The sequence below is a fragment of the Neodiprion pinetum genome, chromosome 5 (assembly GCF_021155775.2).
Source record: "Neodiprion pinetum isolate iyNeoPine1 chromosome 5, iyNeoPine1.2, whole genome shotgun sequence".
NCBI lineage: Eukaryota > Metazoa > Arthropoda > Insecta > Hymenoptera > Diprionidae > Neodiprion > Neodiprion pinetum.
In genome coordinates, this window is record NC_060236.1 from 30,874,050 (window position 1) to 30,895,766 (window position 21,717).

The 21,717-nt window shown below is 45.7% G+C and overlaps 1 protein-coding gene across 4 annotated transcripts in view; it reads right to left on the reverse strand.

Moving 5' to 3' along the window:
• The window catches only part of Gfrl (Glial cell line-derived neurotrophic family receptor-like), a 63,536-nt gene that overhangs the window by 8,908 nt on the left and 32,911 nt on the right, over positions 1-21,717 (reverse strand). For 2 of the 4 annotated variants that reach the window (XR_006883650.2, XM_046629981.2), the window contains exons 5-8: positions 4,525-4,652; positions 1,561-2,499; positions 902-1,090; positions 32-149 (exon numbers count right to left, since the gene is read on the reverse strand). Coding sequence is in view for 3 of the 4 variants with exons in the window: in XM_046629981.2 (XP_046485937.1) it covers positions 32-149; positions 902-1,090; positions 1,561-2,499; positions 4,525-4,652 (1,374 nt within the window). In the remaining variant the exon portion in view is untranslated. The remainder of the gene's footprint in view (positions 1-31; positions 150-901; positions 1,091-1,560; positions 2,500-4,524; positions 4,653-21,717) is intronic. The other 2 variants (XM_046629982.2, XM_046629983.2) reach the window with 2 other exon arrangements.

Here is a 21,717-nt window from a genome sequence, read left to right on the forward strand (position 1 = left end):
AATTGTTTTACACACATCGATATCTGCTCACCTGCAAGAAGTGTAGGCTTGGTGGCAGGTGCTAGACAAGGTTACCGCCGCTGCAGGACGATGCACGACCCGATGACCTTTCGCCTTAGATCCTGAGGACAGTGCGACCGCTGGCTTACCTGCACAGCATCAGAAATGAGATTTGATGGAGTCCGAAGGCTGAGGACGGGATATCACGTGGTTACGCTAAGGGTGGCTCGTTTGTCTTAATAAAACCGTGGCCCAGTATCGCGAGGGATTCGTGGGTAGCCATAAGTTAGGGGAAGCCCTTCTCGTCCGTATCGAGTCAAATCCATTTTTTCACCCTCATCCCCCTTTCGTTCTTCCTTTTCTGCCTAGGTCCATCCGCCCCGTGCGAGCCTTGGGGTCTGAAATTTAGCGGTTAAACTGCGAGTTGGTGGGATGGTAGTTTGTTCGCGTCACTCTTTGTCTCGGACGATGGAGACCTCGGAACGCCGGGCGAGAATTCTGGCCAACCCATCGCACCGCACCGCAAAGAATGAAGCTTATACAGCAGTATAGGTAGAGAGAGAACGAGAGGGCGAGTGTCTCGGAATTTATTGAGGTTTGGGGGCGAGATTAAAAATTTAGAAAGACCAGCAGTAGAAGCGTTTAACGCCAACGACACCGGTAAATCGCACGAGTGGTGGGCTTCCTCTGAAGTAGCAATGTGACGATTAAAGCTAACTTGACCGTCCGACATCAGGGAATTGATTACCCCCTCAAGAATTACCCATTGCTTTATATACCTACCCCGATGACAAACTGGTACCAATATGGAATTTTCATCGCAAATTTTTCCAGCGCCTAAAATCAGTCGAACCGCGATAACTTGAATCCATTGAACAATTGTAAGCCAACCATCTCTTACCTCCTTTCGAGTTTTGCTCGCTCTTCGAATGATTTTTTCCGTGATGAATCTTCCGCCTGGGTACGTCTGGTATCGGTATCTGCTTAAGGGCATGGAGGTCGCGATGATCAGCATCGATAAGGGGATTCTCCAGCTGAGACTCAATTACCTCAAAGCTCGTTGAGTTGTCGGGATGTGAAATGACCTTCACTGTAATTATCGATTTAGTACATGATTGGAGGATGGATGCGGAGGGTCGACGAATGGACAGAAGAGTAAGCTAGCATTCTCCGAGTGTTTCGAGTCTGTCAAGGTAGTTTTATTCAATCGAATTGTACTACTACTGTCTCTCTTTTCTTATTGTTAGTTTACCCGGTTACCAATGGGGAGAGGAAAAGCTTCGTGATGCGACGATCTGTAATCTTTGGGGTGGGACATTGATCGGGTAGTTTATAACAGTGTATTTAGTTGTTGTATTTTTCATCATCATGTGCGCCTCGTTGGATATGTAAAGCGACCGAGCGAGCGAGACGAGAATCGAAGAGCACGGAGGCTAGTTGGCTTGTGTTTTGACACATGTAGGTAGGTATAATCTGTTGACGACGGTAGTGGGTGCAGAGGTGCTGGTGCGGGACGCGCTTCGAATCGCGAGTGTGCTTAACTACCTCCTACCTACGAACCTTTGTCGACGAACCCTTCGAAGGCTTCGCTGAGACCGAATAGCCGGTCAATGGGCTGTCTGCCGCCGAGCCGTAGCTCGTTGTCGTCAAGGTCGATCATCTCGTCAACGACACTCCGATGCTCATAAGTCGGTCTGGGTGCAAATTTCTTTCCATGGTAGTGCTGATCGTGATCGTGATGATGATGGTGGTGCTGGTGGTGTTGGTGACCCGGTGCTGGTGCTGGTGCTGGTGCCGGTGCCGGTGCCGGTGATGGTGCGTGACTATTGCGGTGATTATGGTGCTGGTGCTGGTTAGGGTTGTGATGACGGAATTGTATCTCGGAATTCGAGTGATTAGAGGAGGAGGAAGAGGATGAGTCAGCTGAAGGGGAGTTCGGTGATGACGGTGCTAGGCTGTGCCGATTGTTTTCGTGCGGATAGACATTGCGATTGCGATTCTGCTCATGCCGGTCTTTGGAAAGGTGCTTTTGTTGATGCTCAGAGATGGTGACGGTGCTCGAAGCGTAGTCATGCTCAGAGAATGGTGTTCGTCCCCCGGTGGAGGTTAGGTCGTCAGAATTGTGCTCGTCCAAGGTGGGTCGGCGTCGAGGATATTCGGGATCTGGATTGGGGCGTGGGCCAGGATCTGGGTCGAGATCGAGACCATGGTTGTTGTGGTGTTGATAGTGGTCAAGGATCGTACCAGGCGCGTGATGGCCTAGGTTCCCGTGACGCTGCTTAGGGACCTCGGGAGCCTTGGGCGGCGGCACCTCGTGGTAGCGGTACCGGGCCTCGATCTCATTGAATGTTCGCGTGGTTGCGGTGGCGGGGAAGAGAAAATATGGGTACATACTGGTCGGGGGGAACCAGAACTCTTGAAAGTTCTCCTGGTGGGGGTCGAACGGATAGAGCGCGGAGTCGGTCCCCGATAAGTCAATGGTCGCGGAGGGCAGAAACTCTGAAACACAGAAGAAAAGTCGCGGAGGGAGGGGGCTTCTTTAGTCAAAGGGTGATGGCAGTGGTGGCGGGAGTTCGAGAGTACACCAACGAAGTTTCCTCGAGACACGCCCACCCATTTCGTATATGCATATAGGTATAATACCCATGGTTATGTGCATATGAAACCCGAATACTCGGCGCACGTGCGATGCCCCACGAAATGGCTTACAATTCATCGTGTTTTTCTTCGCTACTCATTTTCTCTCCCTCTCTTTCTCTACCTTTCTTCATCTTCCTCTCTATCCAAGAGACAGAGAAGGAGAGCGGAAAATTAATGAGAAGAACAACGGGGGGCAAGAAAGAATTCTGAGGAAGAGACTCAGCCCAAGACGTGAAAGCAGGACAGAGAGATAAACGAAGACCGCGTCAAGTTATTAAGAAGGAGGATACAAGGGAGCAGAGCGAGATACTCCCCGTAGCCATTTCAGTTGCAACGCGAAACCGTACGTCGTTTATATAACGCAGGGTAAACGTACAAGGAGGAACACTTTCTCATTGGTCGTAGAGTAAAACGAATGCAGAAATATGGAAAATACAGAGACAGATAGACAGACAGGCAGACGACAGAGATATTGAGGAAAAAGATACAAAGAAGTCAGTGAAACAGTAACTACTGTAAAGTATAATGTACGCACGGTACGTTCGTGCAGCAATCCTCATGCTAGAATGAAAAAGGGAAAAATAGAACTCCAAGACTGTGACAATAACAAATAACAAATATCGAGGAAAGTCAATTCATGCAATGATGCGGACTTGCTTCATCATGCGGTGAGCATGCTTGCTGTGTTGCCACGTGCAGCGCGCGGCCGTCGCGTCGATCACTTTGAAATTTCAGATGATGCTCTCGTCCTCTGCGGACCTCGACGTTCGTTTGTTCGTCCACAGGTCAGATAGCGCCGATGCACGCCTTCGCCAATTGGCCAAAGACGCGATTCAAAATTCAAATTTGTAGTATCCGCACACCCCGCCGCGGCGCTGCTACGCGGAATGGCGGTCATGTCAACTATCGAAAGATCCTGTGGTCATGTCAACCTGCAGTCAAGCCGCGATCACTCAAGCATACGCACGTCTTCCGACTTTCTCTCTCGTGCTCCACGCGCCGGGCCTGAATTTTTCTTGCCTCCATAGGAGAGGCAAGCGCCAAGGTGATTAAGACAACTCAGTGGAGCACCGGAGTCAGCACGGGACACAGCGTGTTATTTTGTAATGATTACGTACCTACGCGGTAGACACACGCTCGCTTTTGGGAGCCAGTCTACAACCTAGCGTCGGATATACGGGTAGGACTGACGGACCAGAAGACTGGCTTCAAAGGATATCGATTTGCGACTCGCTCCTGTTAGGATGCTCCGTGATCCGCTGTCAAAGATTCACGGGCTCATTCCTGACCTCCATTATGCGCATGAAGCCTGGACGAGGATGTCGCCCCAGCTCCTACCCGTTGGCCGACGTTTCATAGGCGGGTAATCATTTTAAGTACTAATCGTTGTGAAAAAAAGATCAACTCTGCACAAACATACACAGACAAAATTCGACTCAAACGGCTTAGGTACATAGTAATATGGTATAACGTATTGTGTTTTACGTGTGGTGGTGGATTTGTGTCGGTTATCGGTGTGATGGCGTTACTGCAACATGATGCAAACGCGTGTCTTTGTCTTTCTGTGTGTGTTCCTGAGCTCGTTCAGTATGTATACACAATAAGTTCCACAACACCGACAGTCGCTCGAAAATGCTACTCAATTAGCATCAGCCTCGACCTACCCAGCTAGAACGTGAAGAGACGGCGGTAAAGAATATTTGAAAAAATAAATCTCGCAAATACACCCAAGAGTACGATATAACGAATGTTATATACAAAACTTTGGTAAGTGACGACATTAAGTGAGTAATTGAACTGTATTTATGTAATAACAATACTGCAACAATAATTGGCCAGTCTCGACTGGAAGGAGATGAGCAATCATCTCTGCAGCACACTCACCGACGCACGGGTTGTGGTTCACTATCGAGAAGATCTTGTCGCATCTACGTTTCATGTGATTGTTGGGGCAGATACATCCAAACATCGGAGATAGCCGCAGATGTGTCCATGCATCATGGCAGGTTTCCCTGTGAACATAACAGAACTGAATAACTTTGGAAAAAATTCTACTCTGAAAATCCAAGTTACAATGGATACCCTACACCCGCAGATTTCACACAGTAAGTTATTCGGAGTAAATGTTGAAGGTCCTTCATGTTATTAACAGAGAAAGCTTGCATTATTTGTAGACAAATTGTTATAACCATTTCGGAAGTGGTACGGGCCAGCAAGCAGCTTGCTCAGCAGCTGCCATAGATCCGTTGTTATACATGTATGCGCATGGCGTAAATCAAACCTCCGCAACTTCGCAGCACTGACTTTAGTCCCCGGCGGAATCCTCGACAGTGTCATACCCGACACAGTTGTATAATCCACGGGTTGCGTACAAACTAGGGACTGCGGTGTGTGAAGGGATGTTGCGCCAACATCTTATGAATTTTAACTGGCCTGCCAAGGGTAGAGGTTCCTTACGACGTGCCGTCAAATCACCTTGCGTGTCACGCCGAATACCGGATTATTCCACCTAGGTAGGATGTTTACTTGCCCGACATCCACTGATCATCCCAGGACCTTTACGGCTGCAGTTTCAACGAACGTGTTAGGTTGGTGGGAAAGTACCTCATCGACGCATGTGTTAAAAATTGCGAGCAAATAGATAATTAGCAAATTGAGTTATCGGATTTTTAACGCATGTTCCATGTCGATGAATGGCATTTGCGACAAAAAGAACGTGATGTAAATTCGGGATGGCAAAAACAACCCTTGAACTATGAGTTGTTATTAATGGCGGGCTAAGGTTGATGCGACGTTTGATCATGAGCTGTGATACGTAACCGTCATTAGCTGCAACCCCACGACCCACTTCGCGATGGGGAGCAGATTAACGTAGCGGATGTGGCGTGTACCCGACTTCTACGAGTATCTAGCTACGCCGTATTAGCGTGGAATTTGGGATGACAACAGGGTAGCCTGGTTCCCAAAATTTGGGGGCATTCAGCGACCCTTTCATCGCTGGTTGATTCTCGCGGTCTCTCAATTTTTTGGGGAACATTTAACGAATAGGCAAGCCGATTCGTTGAATTTACGAAATGCGAGATGGGTACAAGGTAGGAAGTTGGGGACTGTTGAGGCGATAAGTAAGGTGCGATCCCTAGCCTCCGGAAAACTTGCAATTTCTCTAACCAATGAGATAAGCACTCCGCGGCAGAAGTTGGATTTTGCGACGGCTGTCCAGGATGTAAAAACGATAGTGTGAACCGGGTGAACGAGGAGTCCACGAAGTCTTTCCAAGAAGTTCTCGGGAGATGTAGATAAAGCAGGAAACAATGCCGGAAGGACTTTAACGAACGTCTGTAATTAAATTCCGAGTAAACGGGGAGCCAGATCCCATCACAAGCGGCGGTCGATAATCCCTAAGGAATTGCAAAAATTACCGACCTCCGGCACCTCCTGATCTCGAGTGGCGTTGTGAAGCCTTGTCTCGAAACTGACCCCCTCCCCACAGCGCAAAGAGCCTGTTTCACCCTAAAGAGTCAGTGAAATATATTTTACATTGTTCACCGTCAACCCTTTCTACTCACTTTACGGACAGATGTTACCGAGTTCTGGATTCTCGGAATCGTGATTAATTGATTTGGTGGACATGGTTTACGTTGTTTCTACAGGGAGCCATGGTCTGACTTTCGAATCTCCTGCACGCGACGTCGTTGCAGAAGTTGCTCCAGCTGAATTAACGCAAGCCGAGACTGGGTGGCTTCAAGCAATTTCCCGTCCCCCCGCATTGGCCTCTCTGACTTCTGATCCTTCCTCAACGAGCACCCGGGCTTCCTCACTCGCTCTCGTAGCGTAGAAGAACCCAGATCCCTGACCCGACCCAATCTCACGCAAGTGCAGTCATCCTCGGAAAGGAGTCTCCGAAATATCGCTGGAACGCTTCCGGAGAATACATCTTCAACAATGTCATTTCGTTGCTTGACCAATGTCGACTTTTCCTTATCCCTCAACAAGATCCACATCTTGCGTTACGACTCGCTCGGCTTTTCAGCATTTTTAACTCGTAAAATACACGCTTGAGTTAAGGACTTCAGGATTCTGCGCGTACTCACAAGACCACGATAAATTGTAGAGACAATCTCTACGCATCGCACGGTTCTATAGTAGACACGGTTGATGATAAAAGTTTCACTGGTTCACCCAAGTCGTTAGTCTTGAAATAATTTAACAAGGTCTGGAATAATCATTAAGCTTATTCCACGTATCTGGTTAATCGAGATTTCCATCGCGCATATAATCTGTTAAGGTGGAGAAAAATATGCAGATAAAATCAGTAAATAGAAGGGTCACAATATCCAGTTTTCAAATATGTGAAAATCTAATTCACAGTATTTTAAATTACAGAAAAGTGAAGTATAAAAAAGTCAAAATGTAAAATCGGACGCTGGCAGGAGGAATAAGAATATACAAAGCCAAAATGTAGAATCGTCAAAATTTAATATTTTGACCTTTTGTTATTTGGGCGTTTCTGTACTGAGACTTTTTAAGTTTTGAAATTCTATGAATTAAATTTTCGCGTCATTGAAAATTTGATGTTGTGACCCGTCTATTTTCTTAATTTTTCGCAGTTTCGCCCCCACCTAATCAGACATAACAATAAGACATTAACAATAAATTAGTGCTACGTTAGAAATCACCAAATGAAAGTACAACAAACTTCCGGTAAAGATATTTTATCCAAAAAGGACAATAGAGAGAAATTTTCTTTAACGAAATGACAACAATAAAGGAACCGACAAAGTTGAATTCAAGCTCGGGAAAGAGGCGGCTGCTTATTTCGAGGGTCCGGCAGAGAATTGTGAGGAAACGAAAACTAGGACCACTAGGATGACTACGGCGAGGCCAAACGTGAGGGCGACGCAATTTCTACCGATCGTTTTTTTTTATCCTATGTTACATCCTCGATGTCATCTTCCCCAAGATATTAGGTACACTCTGCAGTTTATTTCAAATTGTTTCATACTTTTTCTTTACCTCATGGGTTGTTTCATTTTCTTTAACCGCTTGCGGAAATTTTTCTGGTTATTCCTACTTCAAACGGCTTGTGCGATTTGTCCTTTTTTTTTCCTCCGCTGTAGAATGAAGTAATCTTAACGATAACCTAGGAAGGCCGGCCGTTGACGAAAGACAAGAGAGGATTCTTACCTACACCCGAGAGAAGAGTGGTAGTGGGCGTAATTGTCCCACTACCGTGGGTCCAGGGGGTAGAAATGAATCAGCAAATTAAAAGGCGCGAAAAATTGTTCCTTCTTTTTGATTGGTTCGGCTTTCTGGAAATTATTGGGAGCCAATCAGGGAGTTCGTCAATATTTTTCCAACCTCTAAGGAAAACATTGTTCAATAAGAGACTTCCCTTTAATTTTTGCATTCGATTAACGCAGTTCTTCAAAATTCTCCCGCTTCTTCATCAGTAAAGTTAACCGTGTAATTTGCTAGAATTTTGTCACGTGAAATTTTTTTCTACGTCCCATTTAGGTTTTGCGAATTTATATTATTTTTTTTTTTTTTTAAACTAGTTACATTTAAATTTTTATTTTAAATCAAATATTTGAACTCACCTTTTGTTATTGTGTTCTAAATCTAACCATTTTCATTTAATAAACACTTCGTTAATGTGATTTAAACTCTGACTCCGCTAATAATTAATTATCTAGATGGCGTGTGCTATCATCGGGCTTGTGATACGGGATTGCAAAACGATTCATAACGAGATGTGGGAATCAATTTAACGCGAGGAAAGTTGGTGGAAAATCATGTGGATGTAGATTAGAACCTCGGTGAATGGATTACGCGGTAAAACAAGGTGCAGACGTTTCCCTGCTTTCACTCTCTCTCTCCTCGGGTTTCTTGGCTATCTTAAGGGCTGGGGCTAACTGGATTGCTGGTGTCAACCGCAAACAATGGTCAAGACATTCGGCGGAAAACGCCGATTAATCCTGCCCAGCCAGGGAAATTTTCCACTAACTATTCACCGCGTGCTCGAGATCGTACGTCATCTCCGTGTTACTCTGCCCCATGTGAAGATCGCTTGGCGATCGATGACCGGCATGATGCAAACTAAATTATACCGCCAGCCGTGGGCCTTCGCTCGTTCAGGACGACGAAATGTTCTACTTCGTCCTCGTTCCGCCTCCCCTTCGAAAATGTTTTCCTGTGAAGCAATTCCCATCTTCAAGGATGAAAGTCCAAACGGGTTTGCGAAAGGGATCGATGATGCTGTGTGTAGTCTACGATGCTTAAAGATTGCAACAGTGGAGGTGATAGTAATTTTCAAGAGCAACTTTATACCTGAACTATACCCAAGTGAATATGAGTTAGAGTGAAAAGGATTGCGGCAGCATATGCTATTGCTGGACTTGCTTCAGCGTGGAAATGTCAAGGCGAATCGATAACTCTGCAGCGCCGGCTGCACTCGGAATCAAAAACCAGCCACCGTTGTGTTCGGGACACCGTCCAAATACCTCGTTCGAAATTCAAATCACATTGGACAGGTAAACCGTCACCACTGTCCACTTCCATCGGGAATTGCAGAACCACGCGCGAGTCCATCTGACCGCAATCCAGTCGAGCACGTAGAGAAACGCGGGTGGTCCGCGTTGTTGGGGTGGAGAGTGAGTAACGAAAGACAACAAAATGCGCACGCGAACCGTGCGTTACGTCGACGTAGCTCTTTTTTCCTTTGCCTCTCGAACCTTCGATTAAAAGTACAACGGTCGCGTCCTCTTTCCCCAAGGAAACCCATTTCCGACCAAAGCCCTGCAGACGCTCGAATCGTTCTACAAACCAATACACCAGGCACATATGTACCTATTCGGTATGAAACATGCCGTTAACTGTTTCCAAGTTATCCGAACCTCGTATATTTCAGTTGGTCCCACCGGTGTCTGTAATTTATCTCGACCTACTTCTTTTGGCTATACGCATAGGTTAATTATTGACTCGAGGACCGACGGAAATCAATAATTGAATGCAGTTACCATCGAGTGCAGAGTTGTTTGAAAATTTTCCCACCCTCGTAACACTACGTCCAGTACCTGGATTTCGAAAATAATTCACACCGTCCATTCAAAATCCCCTACAGTGCCGTGGCAGCTAGAGCAGTGGTCCATGTTAATTATGCGGTATTGAAATTCGGATTCTGATGCAGTACTTGGTGAGCATGCAACTGATGATGTAGTAGGTACTCAACCCAGATTAAACCGCTATTTTGTCTGTCTTTAAATTCCGTTTTCATTATCTACTCAAACCTGGTGTTCTGATCAGATCACAGTTCTTTCGAAGTAACTTGAGGGTATTCGTACTAAATCTGGGCAACGTTCTTGTAGGAATACCACAAATTATATCATCAGGGCAAACTGACGGGACCGCAATTAGGACGACGCAGTGAAGTTGGAACCACTGTAAGTAATTGGTAATTAGTAGCCGACTCTCCCTCAGCACGACGATGCCTTGAAGCTTCTCGCACCATCTCAACGCTTTTCAATATGTATTCGCACCCTATCAACTCACTCCGCAATGAGTAGAGGCGAAAGGAACGGCGCAACCGGGTCGATTTGGGGGACTGAAAAATAAGCTTGTCATGACCGACAGATTTTCCTTCCACTTCATAGTCACTGTGTGCAAACTTGGATGTATGTGTACCTTATACTTTCCGCGGACGCTTTATACCGTAGTTTCTTTTCTAACCCTGATGAACTGCAACGCTTATACTACCTCATCCGATTTCTCCTTAACCATTGATTGTCCTAATTCGCCAACTTGAGGTGAACTCATATATATTTTTCGCACGGACTGGAAAACTGTTTAAGACGTATACACGGCTCATCTTTTTTGTTATTGTGTTCTACTCATTCCATCGTTAGATGAAGAAAAAGAGAGCGAAATCGTCTGAACTTAACAGCTCCGTAAATCACAGTTGCGATAAAAACTAAGTGCAATGAAACCCGGAGTGTTCAGACACATGTTCGTGATTTATACTGTAGCTGAAATTGTTGGTTTCAGAAATGAACGTGGGATAAGTTGAATTGGAAAGCCGTCGAGTGTCACGTGAGTTTTCGTCAGATGAAAAATAGTTTCTTTAACTCACGGTGATGCGTAGTAAATTGAACTACGTCTAGAAGTTGAACCACGTCTTGTTCGATCGTCAAACACCAGTAAGAATTATGCTCCTCGTCGCTTGGTCTCAATTTGTCAATACAATATTGGCTTCTTCCGTCGCGGTGGCTTTCAAGGCGAGCTTCCAGAAAAACGGCGTGAATTAAAGTGATCCTCTGCCAGGTGTGCCTGAAAATTCTTCATCTGAATTGTCACACCCGCTATGAATACTCCAACGATTTTGGGACGTTGAAACCTGGCAACTTATCGCAGTGGGTGATGAAACGCATTCGAATTTGAACAGGGCCCATTTAGAGTGTCAGTTTACACGACTTTGTATCCTACGTTCACGTTTCGCATGACGGTGGAGTTTACGACGTCCAAAGACCTGGCAAAATTACAATCCACCTTCCTCGCACCTTGGTTGGCCTTTCCTCGAAATTCACCTCATGTATCCAAGTCCACACACGTCAGTCGATCGATGAGGTTCAACTGTTTGTCTACTCCAGAGGTGGAGGTGCTCGTTAACGAAGACGCAAGCAGCTACCGTCGCTTCCTCGTTATCCGCTACGTCGTTGATGTACCGCAAATATCCAACGCTACCACCGAGTCGAGAGCTTGGCATAATAATTTTTATACTCTCCTCATCTTTAATCGACTATTTGCCCGAAGCAACAACCTCACGAACCAGGCGAAGGCTGCAGAGGGCGGGAGATGTGGAATTTAAAGAATGGAAAAGTGCCGGGATTCGTGCAAACTTCTTGTGAACAGTCTATCGCAGGGACTTGAGGTATTGCTCGTAAAATCACTCACCTTACACGTAATTGCTTTCCAAAGTGTGACGGCGTCGGCTTTGGATGTAAGTGAGGCGGTAGCCACGGGCGAAACCTCGATGAACTGGGTTATTTAATAACCCTTATTCCCGTCTATTCTCTCGATCACCCAACGCGTTCTTACTGTCATCACACGGTCGATAGCCTGCTTCAAAAGCTTACTGTCAACACAACTCCGATCGAACCACCGTGCATCCAACCGCTCTGTACGCGTCAGCCATGCGATGCATGGTGGAATCGATACCTACAATACCGCACAGAGACACGCTCGCTCGACAAAGGGGTTAATTATGACTGTCCTCTGATATGTAGCGACGTTGTGCTCTATTGTTACCGAAGGACTGCCACTCGCTGCTATCAACAGCCTTTGGCCTTCACGCTTTGTTAAAGGGTTCAATTCTCCGCGAGCTTTCGTTTTGCGGAAACGTAAGTACTGTGTCTGTAGACTACTTCATACTGTCTATTCAAATATTATCAACATTTGGACGCGGGTTGCAGCTGCTGTAACTGAGATAAACTCAGGTCAAGATACAACAAGTCATAAATGAAAGACGCTTATCAGTTGTAAGCCATCCACGGAGGACGTCTATCCGACTTTGCAAGGATGCTTTGACACGATGAGAGGTAAACTATACCTGCAGTGCATCTATAGCTTTATTCGGAAGATGTCTACTTAAAAGTTTAAACAAACTTTGTCGGAGAATCAGACAAACACAATCTCATTTTTTATATACGTACAATGTTACTAAGAGAACAAAGACGTTTCAGAGTGATTCCGCAGAAAGTTTGCGTTTACCTATTTGCTGAAACTTCGTTCAGTCGAACTTTAGCAGTCATGGAAGCTCAACAAAGTCGAAAGGACGTGATCTCCAATTCTCCACCTCTCATTATTTATCACAAGACGACGATTGTTTCTTGATTAAATTTTTTCGTCTGGCTGAATAATCCCCCGAAGGTTTGTCGTCGACCCCCCCAATTAGTATCGTTGACCCTTATTCTGTGCAGTGTTAAATTGATTGAGTGAATAATACCACGAGCGATACCGCGACTTTTTCTTTTCGCCTCGGTTTTTTTTTTTATTACCGCTACGCCGCGCACACAATCATACCATTTCACAAAAGTAACATCAACACCAGTGGAATGGGAGAGAGTCAGGTTTATTATATTGTTGTGACACGTTCGCAAGCTCACGCAAGGCGTAGCTGAAATCAAAGGTTACCTTCGGCTGAAAACTCTTCTGTGAATACGACGTGAACCGGGCAGAACCTAATGTCACTTTCTACCGTCTATCGGCGATATCAAGGGCGCTTTGCTCCCCTCGGACCTCTCCGCGCACATATCCAAAGCGACAAGAAAACGACGCGATAAGGACTTCGCCCCAAACTATCGCCGCTACTTTATAGGTCGGCGAGGTCGCACCCCTATCGCGGGATGTGAATGCGTATGTGCGAATTAACGTATGTCGTGGTGGATGTAGCAGGTAACGATAAGCGATGGCGGTGATAATTACTGGGAAATTCTAACAAAGGGTGGTTACGTAACAGGGACGAGAGAAAGTGCGGCAATTATCAGCTTGAGTAAGCAGGAAAAAAATTTCCTCTCAACCTGGGTCCGGTGATATTCATCTCCGTGGAATTCTCATTGTACTTGACGCAGTGCAGCGTGGTGGGAAATTTTTCATGAGACACAGTTGTTTTGTGAACAGCTTATGTTACGCCCGTACAGCAGCAAATTATTTTTACAAGGCAAAGGTCTTTGTATATCCTTAAACATATGCGTAATCGGGTGGATGAAAAATTGTTGTTCAAACTTCATTGGGTTTTTATTTGAAATCGATTCGATTCGTCTCTGTCTTTTTTTTCCGCTTCTTTTGAGCAACGTGTACCGTATTTTAGGCTTATCGTGATACGGTTACGTTTACAATGTTTGTTTGTGTTTTATTGAGCTTTTTCCATCATGTATACATATTTATCCTCCAATCCATTTCAAGGAAAAACATTTCCGCTGAAATTAATCGAGAGAGGAGAAGTCTCGTTGAAATATCCTCCATACTTTGTCGGCGGAATTGTTTGCCAAACCCCCGAGGCTTTGGCGGTAGGTGGGGGGCACTTCGAACGTTGCAGTGCGAAAACAGCAAATCCGAACGAATCGAGTAGGAGCTTCAGATTTATCTGAATCGCGTCTTATCGCGAGGCGGCAGCGCGCGGCATGGGTTACAGGTAAGTCGGGGTTCGTCGCATTGCAGGCACGGTTCCGGTACTTCCTCGATCAACTTCCGGCTGATCGAAGAGGGTGAATGGGGCCCTCGACTCTCGGTCGGTCTGACGTGGTAAGCGCATCACGGAAATTTTCACCACGTCAACTGTAAATCACTTATCTGCACCCCCAAAAAGATTTGATCTCAGTTATTATCTCATGCCTACGTAATTTTACCAAAGAGTTACACCACGCCACCTTTCACCTTATCGCTAATTTTCCAGTTTCGAATAAACCGCGCGTGTAACCTCATCTGCAGATCCCCCAGACAATGGAACTCTTTCATCCATCGCCTCTTTATGCGTATGTTACATATTCTACACTTGACAGTAAGAGCTAACCGTATTTTTAACCTGCGGGTGTAAACATTTCCTTTACATAACGTGCGCAGAGGCAACGGTGAAAGTTAGCAGACTGAACGTCCGACCGCGCATGTGCGAGCTTTGACTTATTTTCATGCAGGCTCAAGATTCATTCTTGTTGGTAAAGCAGCGCGATTTTGACCTTCGATCGGTACAGCAAGGGTAGACACACATACATACACTAACTCTAACATAACTCACGTGTACCCGCACTAGTACCAATTGGGACAAAACTCTTATAGCTGCATAGCTCATACTACTAATTGTCATCTGTGGTTAGGAGAGACTAATCAAATTCGAGAAACCAATCCATTCTTATACTCAAAACCTGCACACTATACATATAAAAGTTCTTCCATTTTTTCGATTCATATTTATTTTTTCCCCCATTCAAGAAATACACCAGCGAAAAAAATGCGTGTAAATCGCGGTTACATCTGCCTCTGTAACAACATGTACAGGACTTATTAGGTGCGTCCCGACGTCTCAATTCCAAGAAAACATTATCGCCTTGAAGTTGTGCACATGCCGGAAAGCATCCTATACCTGCGGGTACGTGCCAAGATAAAGGTATAAGCTATAGTGTCTAAACGTGCAGGGAAGATGAGCGAGACCCGTATTAGACGCAACAAAAAGTCCGACCACCGTGACTTGACCTCTTATATGCCGAACCCGTGGCACAAAGGTTAACCATCTTGAGGTTTGGATCCAAGGCGTGGTATTGTTATTGACAAAAGAAAGGTCATTTGAGTAATTTAGGTTTTCCTTTTTTCTTTCTCTTCATTTTTCTGGGAGCAGCGGCACAGCCAGCAGCCACCGATTTTAGGGATCCACCAAGGTCATACGAAGATATATCTGTCATAAGTGTGAAGAGGTGATCGCACGCGGCTCGTCCTCATCGTTCGGGATCAGCTCGCGGCTTCGTGGCAAACTGAAGAGAGCGCTACCAGCGCAAATATGCGAACGTGTTCGAATCGGTTCGGACCCAATCGCAGTGGACACTCCAGGGATGGACGCGAGAATTCGCGTACCTCTAAGCATCGGCTGGGAGTTGAGCCGCTGCTGGATGCGTGGTTTAAAGAATATGGATATAAATGGTGCACACCAACTCCCGAGGGAACCCTTCTCGCCAAATCGTTATTCGCCGTACGTATACATATCTCTTCCATGTATGCACATACGGAGAGGCGTCTATACATAAGCCGCCTCATGTACATATGTGCACACGTGTACGCCTCCAGTGCGCCTAGGCCAGAGGGACTTGACTCCGAGGTTGGGTGTCCGATACCCCTTCTCCTTCATCCTACCAACCTCTCCTCCCTAACGTGGAGAGAGCGTCGAGAGAAAATCAATGGGGAATCATCGCCGATGGAGGTCTCTACACTACGCGGTCGATCCTGAAGGGATACGAAGCGGCGAGGCGAAACGGGGCAAGGCGGAACAAACGGGATACTAAGTAAGTTTACTCGTAGTCCCAGAGTCTTAATATCTGAGTGACTGTGTGTGTTCATGTATACCTGGAATTTTTGTTAAAACTCACCACTCAACGACAGTAGGCAGCCAACCGAAGCTACAGTCTGAGTACGGAACAACACAAAATGTAGCTCGGTTTGCTCCGGTTTTCTACACCGGTGAATAAACATTAACCAGTAAATAAACAAACTACAGAAAATTATACCTATGCATAGTGATTTTAAGATGGTTGTTTAATCGCTGGTGGCATTTCTCAAGTGTTCATTCAATGGTGTATTTATCCTGTGTACTCCTGGCGTTGGGTAGTGCTTTTCACATAAGTGAGGAGAGGGAAGGAGGAGGATTTAATCGGAATATACCGTTGCAAACTGGCCGCTCCTCAAAGTTGCCCCCCACCCCTCTTCACTGCCCCAATCTCAACTCCGATTCCGCTTCCATCTCCCACTGACTTGGCAATTAGCCTCGGCGCGTCGACACTGCAGAGGACAGGAGGGGTGAAGGGACTAGGGGAATGAGGTATATACGAGGAAGAGGAGGCGGAAGGGATAAGGGTGGCTCGAGATAACGACAAATTCAGCAATCATCGCGCGATTAATAGATAGTAAACAGTGCCACGAGGTGGAGTTGACCCTCGTAAACGGACCCTGAGGCTGAAATTCGGTGAGAATAAAACAGCTACTGTTGTGTCGGTATACTGGGAAAACCAATCGGATTTTACCCCGTCTATACTACAATATGTTTATCGACTAGTTCCAGCATGCTTGGGTACAGCAACAACCTGCACCGTTGAGCGTACACTACGTCAAGTTACATATAGAACAGACCAGCTATACAAGCTGCCTGATGCCTCGTGGGTTACAGGCGCGAAAAGGTTGTCTTAACGAGGAGGCGAACTCGCGATAATCACAGGTCGACTAATTCGTGTATCGATTACGCCCTAGTTGATGTTATTCCGCTTTCATCGCCGCAACAACCCCTTGACGCGTGAATGCTATAGCTAACGCTAAACTGGATTTTTGTATTTTTTGTCATCCTTAAGATGGGGTGAAAAAACACCTGATAAGTGAATTTCCATCGTGGAATAGAAAAGAGGAAACTTGAACCTTATGGGGAAGGAGAAGCTGAGAGGAAACGGACGTACCATCGTCGTTAAAGTCTGTCTCTTGACCCGAACCTCAAACTCTTACCTCTCAGATTCTCGTTCCCCAATTTTGGCAGAAGAGGGAAAGGAATCGATTCACCGCTAGATAGAAATCTGATTCCTACCCGGAAAAATAATATTAGAGATGTACAAATTCTTCCTTTCACGCGCTCACGCGTGCCGCACGCAGGCGTTTCTTTCCCTTTTTTGATATGACAAGACCCTTCAGAATTCAGACGCTACGCTCGTGATCTTTACGCCTTGAACTTCGTCGCTAAGAAATCTAACAAAGAACTGTACGCTTTTCATTTATAACCATCGTGGTGAGTCCTCATCTCTTACTCATGAGTGGGATTCCGTATCACTCCGTCATGCAGTTGATAACTGCGTCTCTTTCTCTCGATGCCCGACTACCATACCTATTTGCTCGGCAAATCCAGGCTCTTAACTCGTCAGGGCACTCCTCGTGGAAAAAATGGAAGATAAGAACACCGTTGTAATTTCCAAATTGCACGGTTCGAGGAGTAGGGTAGTTTACACAAATGAATATCAAGTCCCGACTGCAGAACCATCCCGAACTACTAGACTAGACTCTTCGTTTAAACACAATCGGACGATTTAGCCTCGGCATAACAGTCGTCGCACAAAAAAGAAACGGAACGAAAGAAGAAGAAAAAAAAAAAAATGATCCTCGGAACAAAAGTTTCACGGTTCGCGGGGTAAGTAGAGTATGCGAGGTACACGTCAGATGGAATGTGGAAATAATTCATGAGACGGGTTTCATTTAATACTCGCGTTGTTTGTTTCTTCTGAAGTCGAAGTTGATCATTTGCATGAGAATTTTATTATACAAATACATATATCACTTTAAACTCGGCGGCAAAAGTTAGCCGAGACGGTGGATCTGTAGTCTTGAGGGTTCAGGAACACCGCAGTCTACGTCTCACGTCATTAGTTGATTACCTGAGATGAAATGGGGTTTTCGTATATACGGCCCAGGCAGACCAACGTTAGAGAGATGCAAGTATAGCTGCGGCCATGATCGTGTTTACCAAAGTCTAAAAGTGGCGAAATTCAGTTACAGTTGGAATTATGAATTTATCTAATTACATCTTACCAGTCCCTCTCACCATTTTCCGTCTCTTGTACCCATCTGCCTCAGGGTCGCCGTTACGCTGCCACGTAACCAGTATTCCGGACCGTCTAATTGCGTTTGTTAATTAAGATCACGATCGCTATCGCCCAAGACTTGCCCCTTACTCGCTAGCTCTTGAATATCTACCCTTGCTTGCTATCCCACTTGCTCCTCTCTCTCTCTCTCTCTCTGATTTTCTCCAGATGCCACCTGCCGAGGCGAGCTTGGTCCAAAGACCGTAACCTGCGGTAATAATCTGCAGCCGTCAAATCGGCGACCCAAACACGAATTAAGGGAAGGAAAGTAGTCGACGCAAATTGGCGATCTGTTGAATTTCGACAATTCACTGCTTCCTTCCTTACATATTATTCCGCATGACCTGTGAAGCAAGAGCCTTGGGCTTCTCCTCACATCGCTTTATACGCCCGATATGAGCATTGTTATACTAAACGGGCAATGAATGGGAGACGGAAGATTTCTCTTTGCGGAAGAGGGAGAATCTCATAACGAGATTACCTCGAGGTAAGTACAAGATTTATACTTATAATATTGAAACTAAGAAGCTGTACAAATATTGTTTCATATCTCAGAAGTACCGTGATTGAATTGTCCCGCTGCCTACCGACAGCTTTACAAATGCAATTCAACTCGCAAAAAAACAAATCGATATTCTCCGTTGTATGTATATGGATGTACCTTGTTCACGATTCGGAGAGATGAGAGGCGGTAAAAATGGGTCAATTGTTCCGATAAATATTCAGCCAGCAAATTCAATAGCATATCATTCGTATTGCGTTAACGGTTATTGAATACCTCTACATACTTTCCACCTGATATGTGACAGGTCAAAGGGGAACAACGGAACACGAGCACGAGGATTTTACAAATCAATTCGGTATACTGGAAAACGGTATGATGCATATATTCATCCATCGTCGTCATTTCAGCGCTCACAAAGCTCATAAAGGATGCGAAAGAAGCTCCGGGCCTTTAAAAAGTGCTTGACCGAGTGTGAAATAACACAGGTCGACAAAAACAAATTTTTTTTTTTTTGGGGCGGGGTGGTGAGTTTATATTCGAATTAATGAATTTTGATTCTACACATCGAATAATAACCAAAATCGTCATTTGGTACTCATAAAGTTTGTTTTTGTCTTTTTCACGTTATTACATAAGTCTTGAAGTTTCGGTTGATAGTAGTTACAAGCAGCCGGTAGCAGAACGTTGAAGTAAAAAAACAAACTTTATCCCGTAAAATTATATCATCTTTTATTAGTTACGTGGAAGAAATGAAAATTTGACATCTAGAATCCAGACTCGAAATTCGTGTTGACATGTGCAATCAATTTGCATCTCTTTCCCAAAGCATCTTATAACAGCCGGGGAAGGTTTTGCAGAGCTGTTTTCCGTCTGCATGAGATTCCGCATTGCAGTGGCTCGCTGCTTCCCGATTCACGGAGTGGCTATACCTGCCAACATCGGACAGGTATAACGAGCCGAAGCGTTAATTTCCCTCATCTTTTGGTTTCCCGCTCTTTTCACCCCCGCTTGGCCGGTCGATGGGGCGCTGAGTGGTAACCCGATTTAAGGCAGGCGAGTCGGAGAGCTCAGGCGGCGCGGACGAGGAAGAGTAAAAAGAGACGGTTGGTCGGCCCGAGCTCGGTCGAGACTTGAATTATCGAACCGGCGCACATAGCGCGTTGACGTCACCCACCCACTGCCCCAGCCGCCAACCCGACGCGAAACGCTGCAGTCGAATCTCACGCGCAGCCAACTCTTGATCATTACGACATGCTCCGAGCTACGAGCTCATCCGTTCGCGCGGAATATCAACCGGCCGTGCTTGCTGCACGCTTGCTAAACTATCACGGACAGCCGGTCGTCCAACTGGAAGGTAAATATAATTGGATAACAGACACGCTTACCGGTCTCAGAAGACGTTAAGTGCATACTTTTGGATGGAAAAGTGGCAACGTCCGAAAGCTCGATTTTTCATCCTAAACAATCACGATTGACTCGGCTATATACAAGATTGTAAAGTGATTTTTTGATCCGTGAATGATGAAGCGAGTCCTGAGCTTTAACCAAATCAAACATCATTGATGAGTTGATATGAATGCTTGGATGAAATTCCGAGGAGTTTCTGTGGGCTGGAGAAGCTTGAGTTGATATCTAAGACAGGACTGGCACATTCTATGATAAGAATGGCATATATCATTCAAATATTGTGCGTATCACATTTCATTTGACTGTGGAGTTGATAACAATACACTGCAAGAAAATCCTTCAACACGTATTAGTAAGTCGAGAAGCTCGTTAGACTTCCTTGGTAAAACAGATCCTGAAAGTTTTTCGGACTTGATTTGACGCCGGCTCATCCTGCGAGGATGTAAAGCAGTGACCATGTACTGCACTGGAGTTGAAGGTGCAGCAACTAATGAATGAGGTATTTGAGTTGAATTTGGACAGGATATAGAGATTAGAAGGTGGTTGTAATCTCGGTGATCCGCTAATGGATGATCCTAGGAAATGGCTTGAGTGAATTGGTATAACGGTGTGAAGCGTGAAATGGAGGGAACTGTTTGCCTCCGGATGCAGCGTGCGGGGTTCGGGAGAGTGAGAGCGAGACAAGCGATAGTGCTGTGAAGACAAAGGCGTAAGCCCTCACGGTGGATCAAAGTAATTTCCAACAAGGCACGTAGTAGCCTCGCGACGTGGAAAGCTCGCCTTTTCCTCTCTTGACTAAATTTTACGTTATACTCCATACGCGCCCCGTTCCTCGAGAAAAGGGGCGAACGAGCACCAATTGACATTCCGTGCGACGCGTGAATAAAGTATACCAAGAGTTGCTGCAGAGTAACGTGTGTGCGCGTACGTTTTTCCTAGATTCACATCAAGAACCATGGCCTGAAGGCGAGGGATGGATGCAGAAGAGAGACTTCGACGGGATCTAAAATCCAACCACCCACTCCGTCACTGCTCCATGATTTGTCGATAAAACTCAGCATCAGACCGTGATCATTTATCACCCGATTACACGCGTTGATATGTACCGCTAAGTTCAATACCAAGCGGGAAGACCGAACGCCGTTTCTCCGCGTCCTTCAGCTGGAAAACAGATGTGCCTGCCTTACAAGTTAGAAATATGCTGACGCTTTTTCTGGGACCTCCATTACCAGATGGAAAGTGATTGTGTCACCGGAATAGGACGGACAATGAACGTGTCGTGCGGATTATGATCCTTCATCCTATTCCGATGACACGTATCGTGGGTGACAATGTCGAGTGGAAATGGATCCGCGGATGGACGATATGGGCGAAGTGTAATAAGAACTGGCGCCTGCAAATCCTCGTCAACAAATTAACATTGACTGGTTTATAAATACATATAAAATTTCATGAGACTGGGGACTTTGATGTGCTACCGTATACAGTCGGAAGGACCTATCAACGCGTCCCTTCTCCTTCAGCTCTAAGGCACTCTTCCGAGGACGGGAAAAAGGTTCCTTCGAGCTGTGATCGAGGAAGCTGATTTCAGTCTAAAAATGACGGAAAGTTCAGGACCCCGATCAGAACGTCCCTAGATGACTTCTGACTCGGAGACCCTCGGTTAGGAACTCTTTAATTTCTATCCCCTGTTTCCGTGAATTGATCAGAACGATCACCAGGGAATCGAAGTCGTCGAGAGAGCGTTCCCATTTAATTAAGGAAACGTGCAGCTGTATCTGTTGCCATTATACCAAT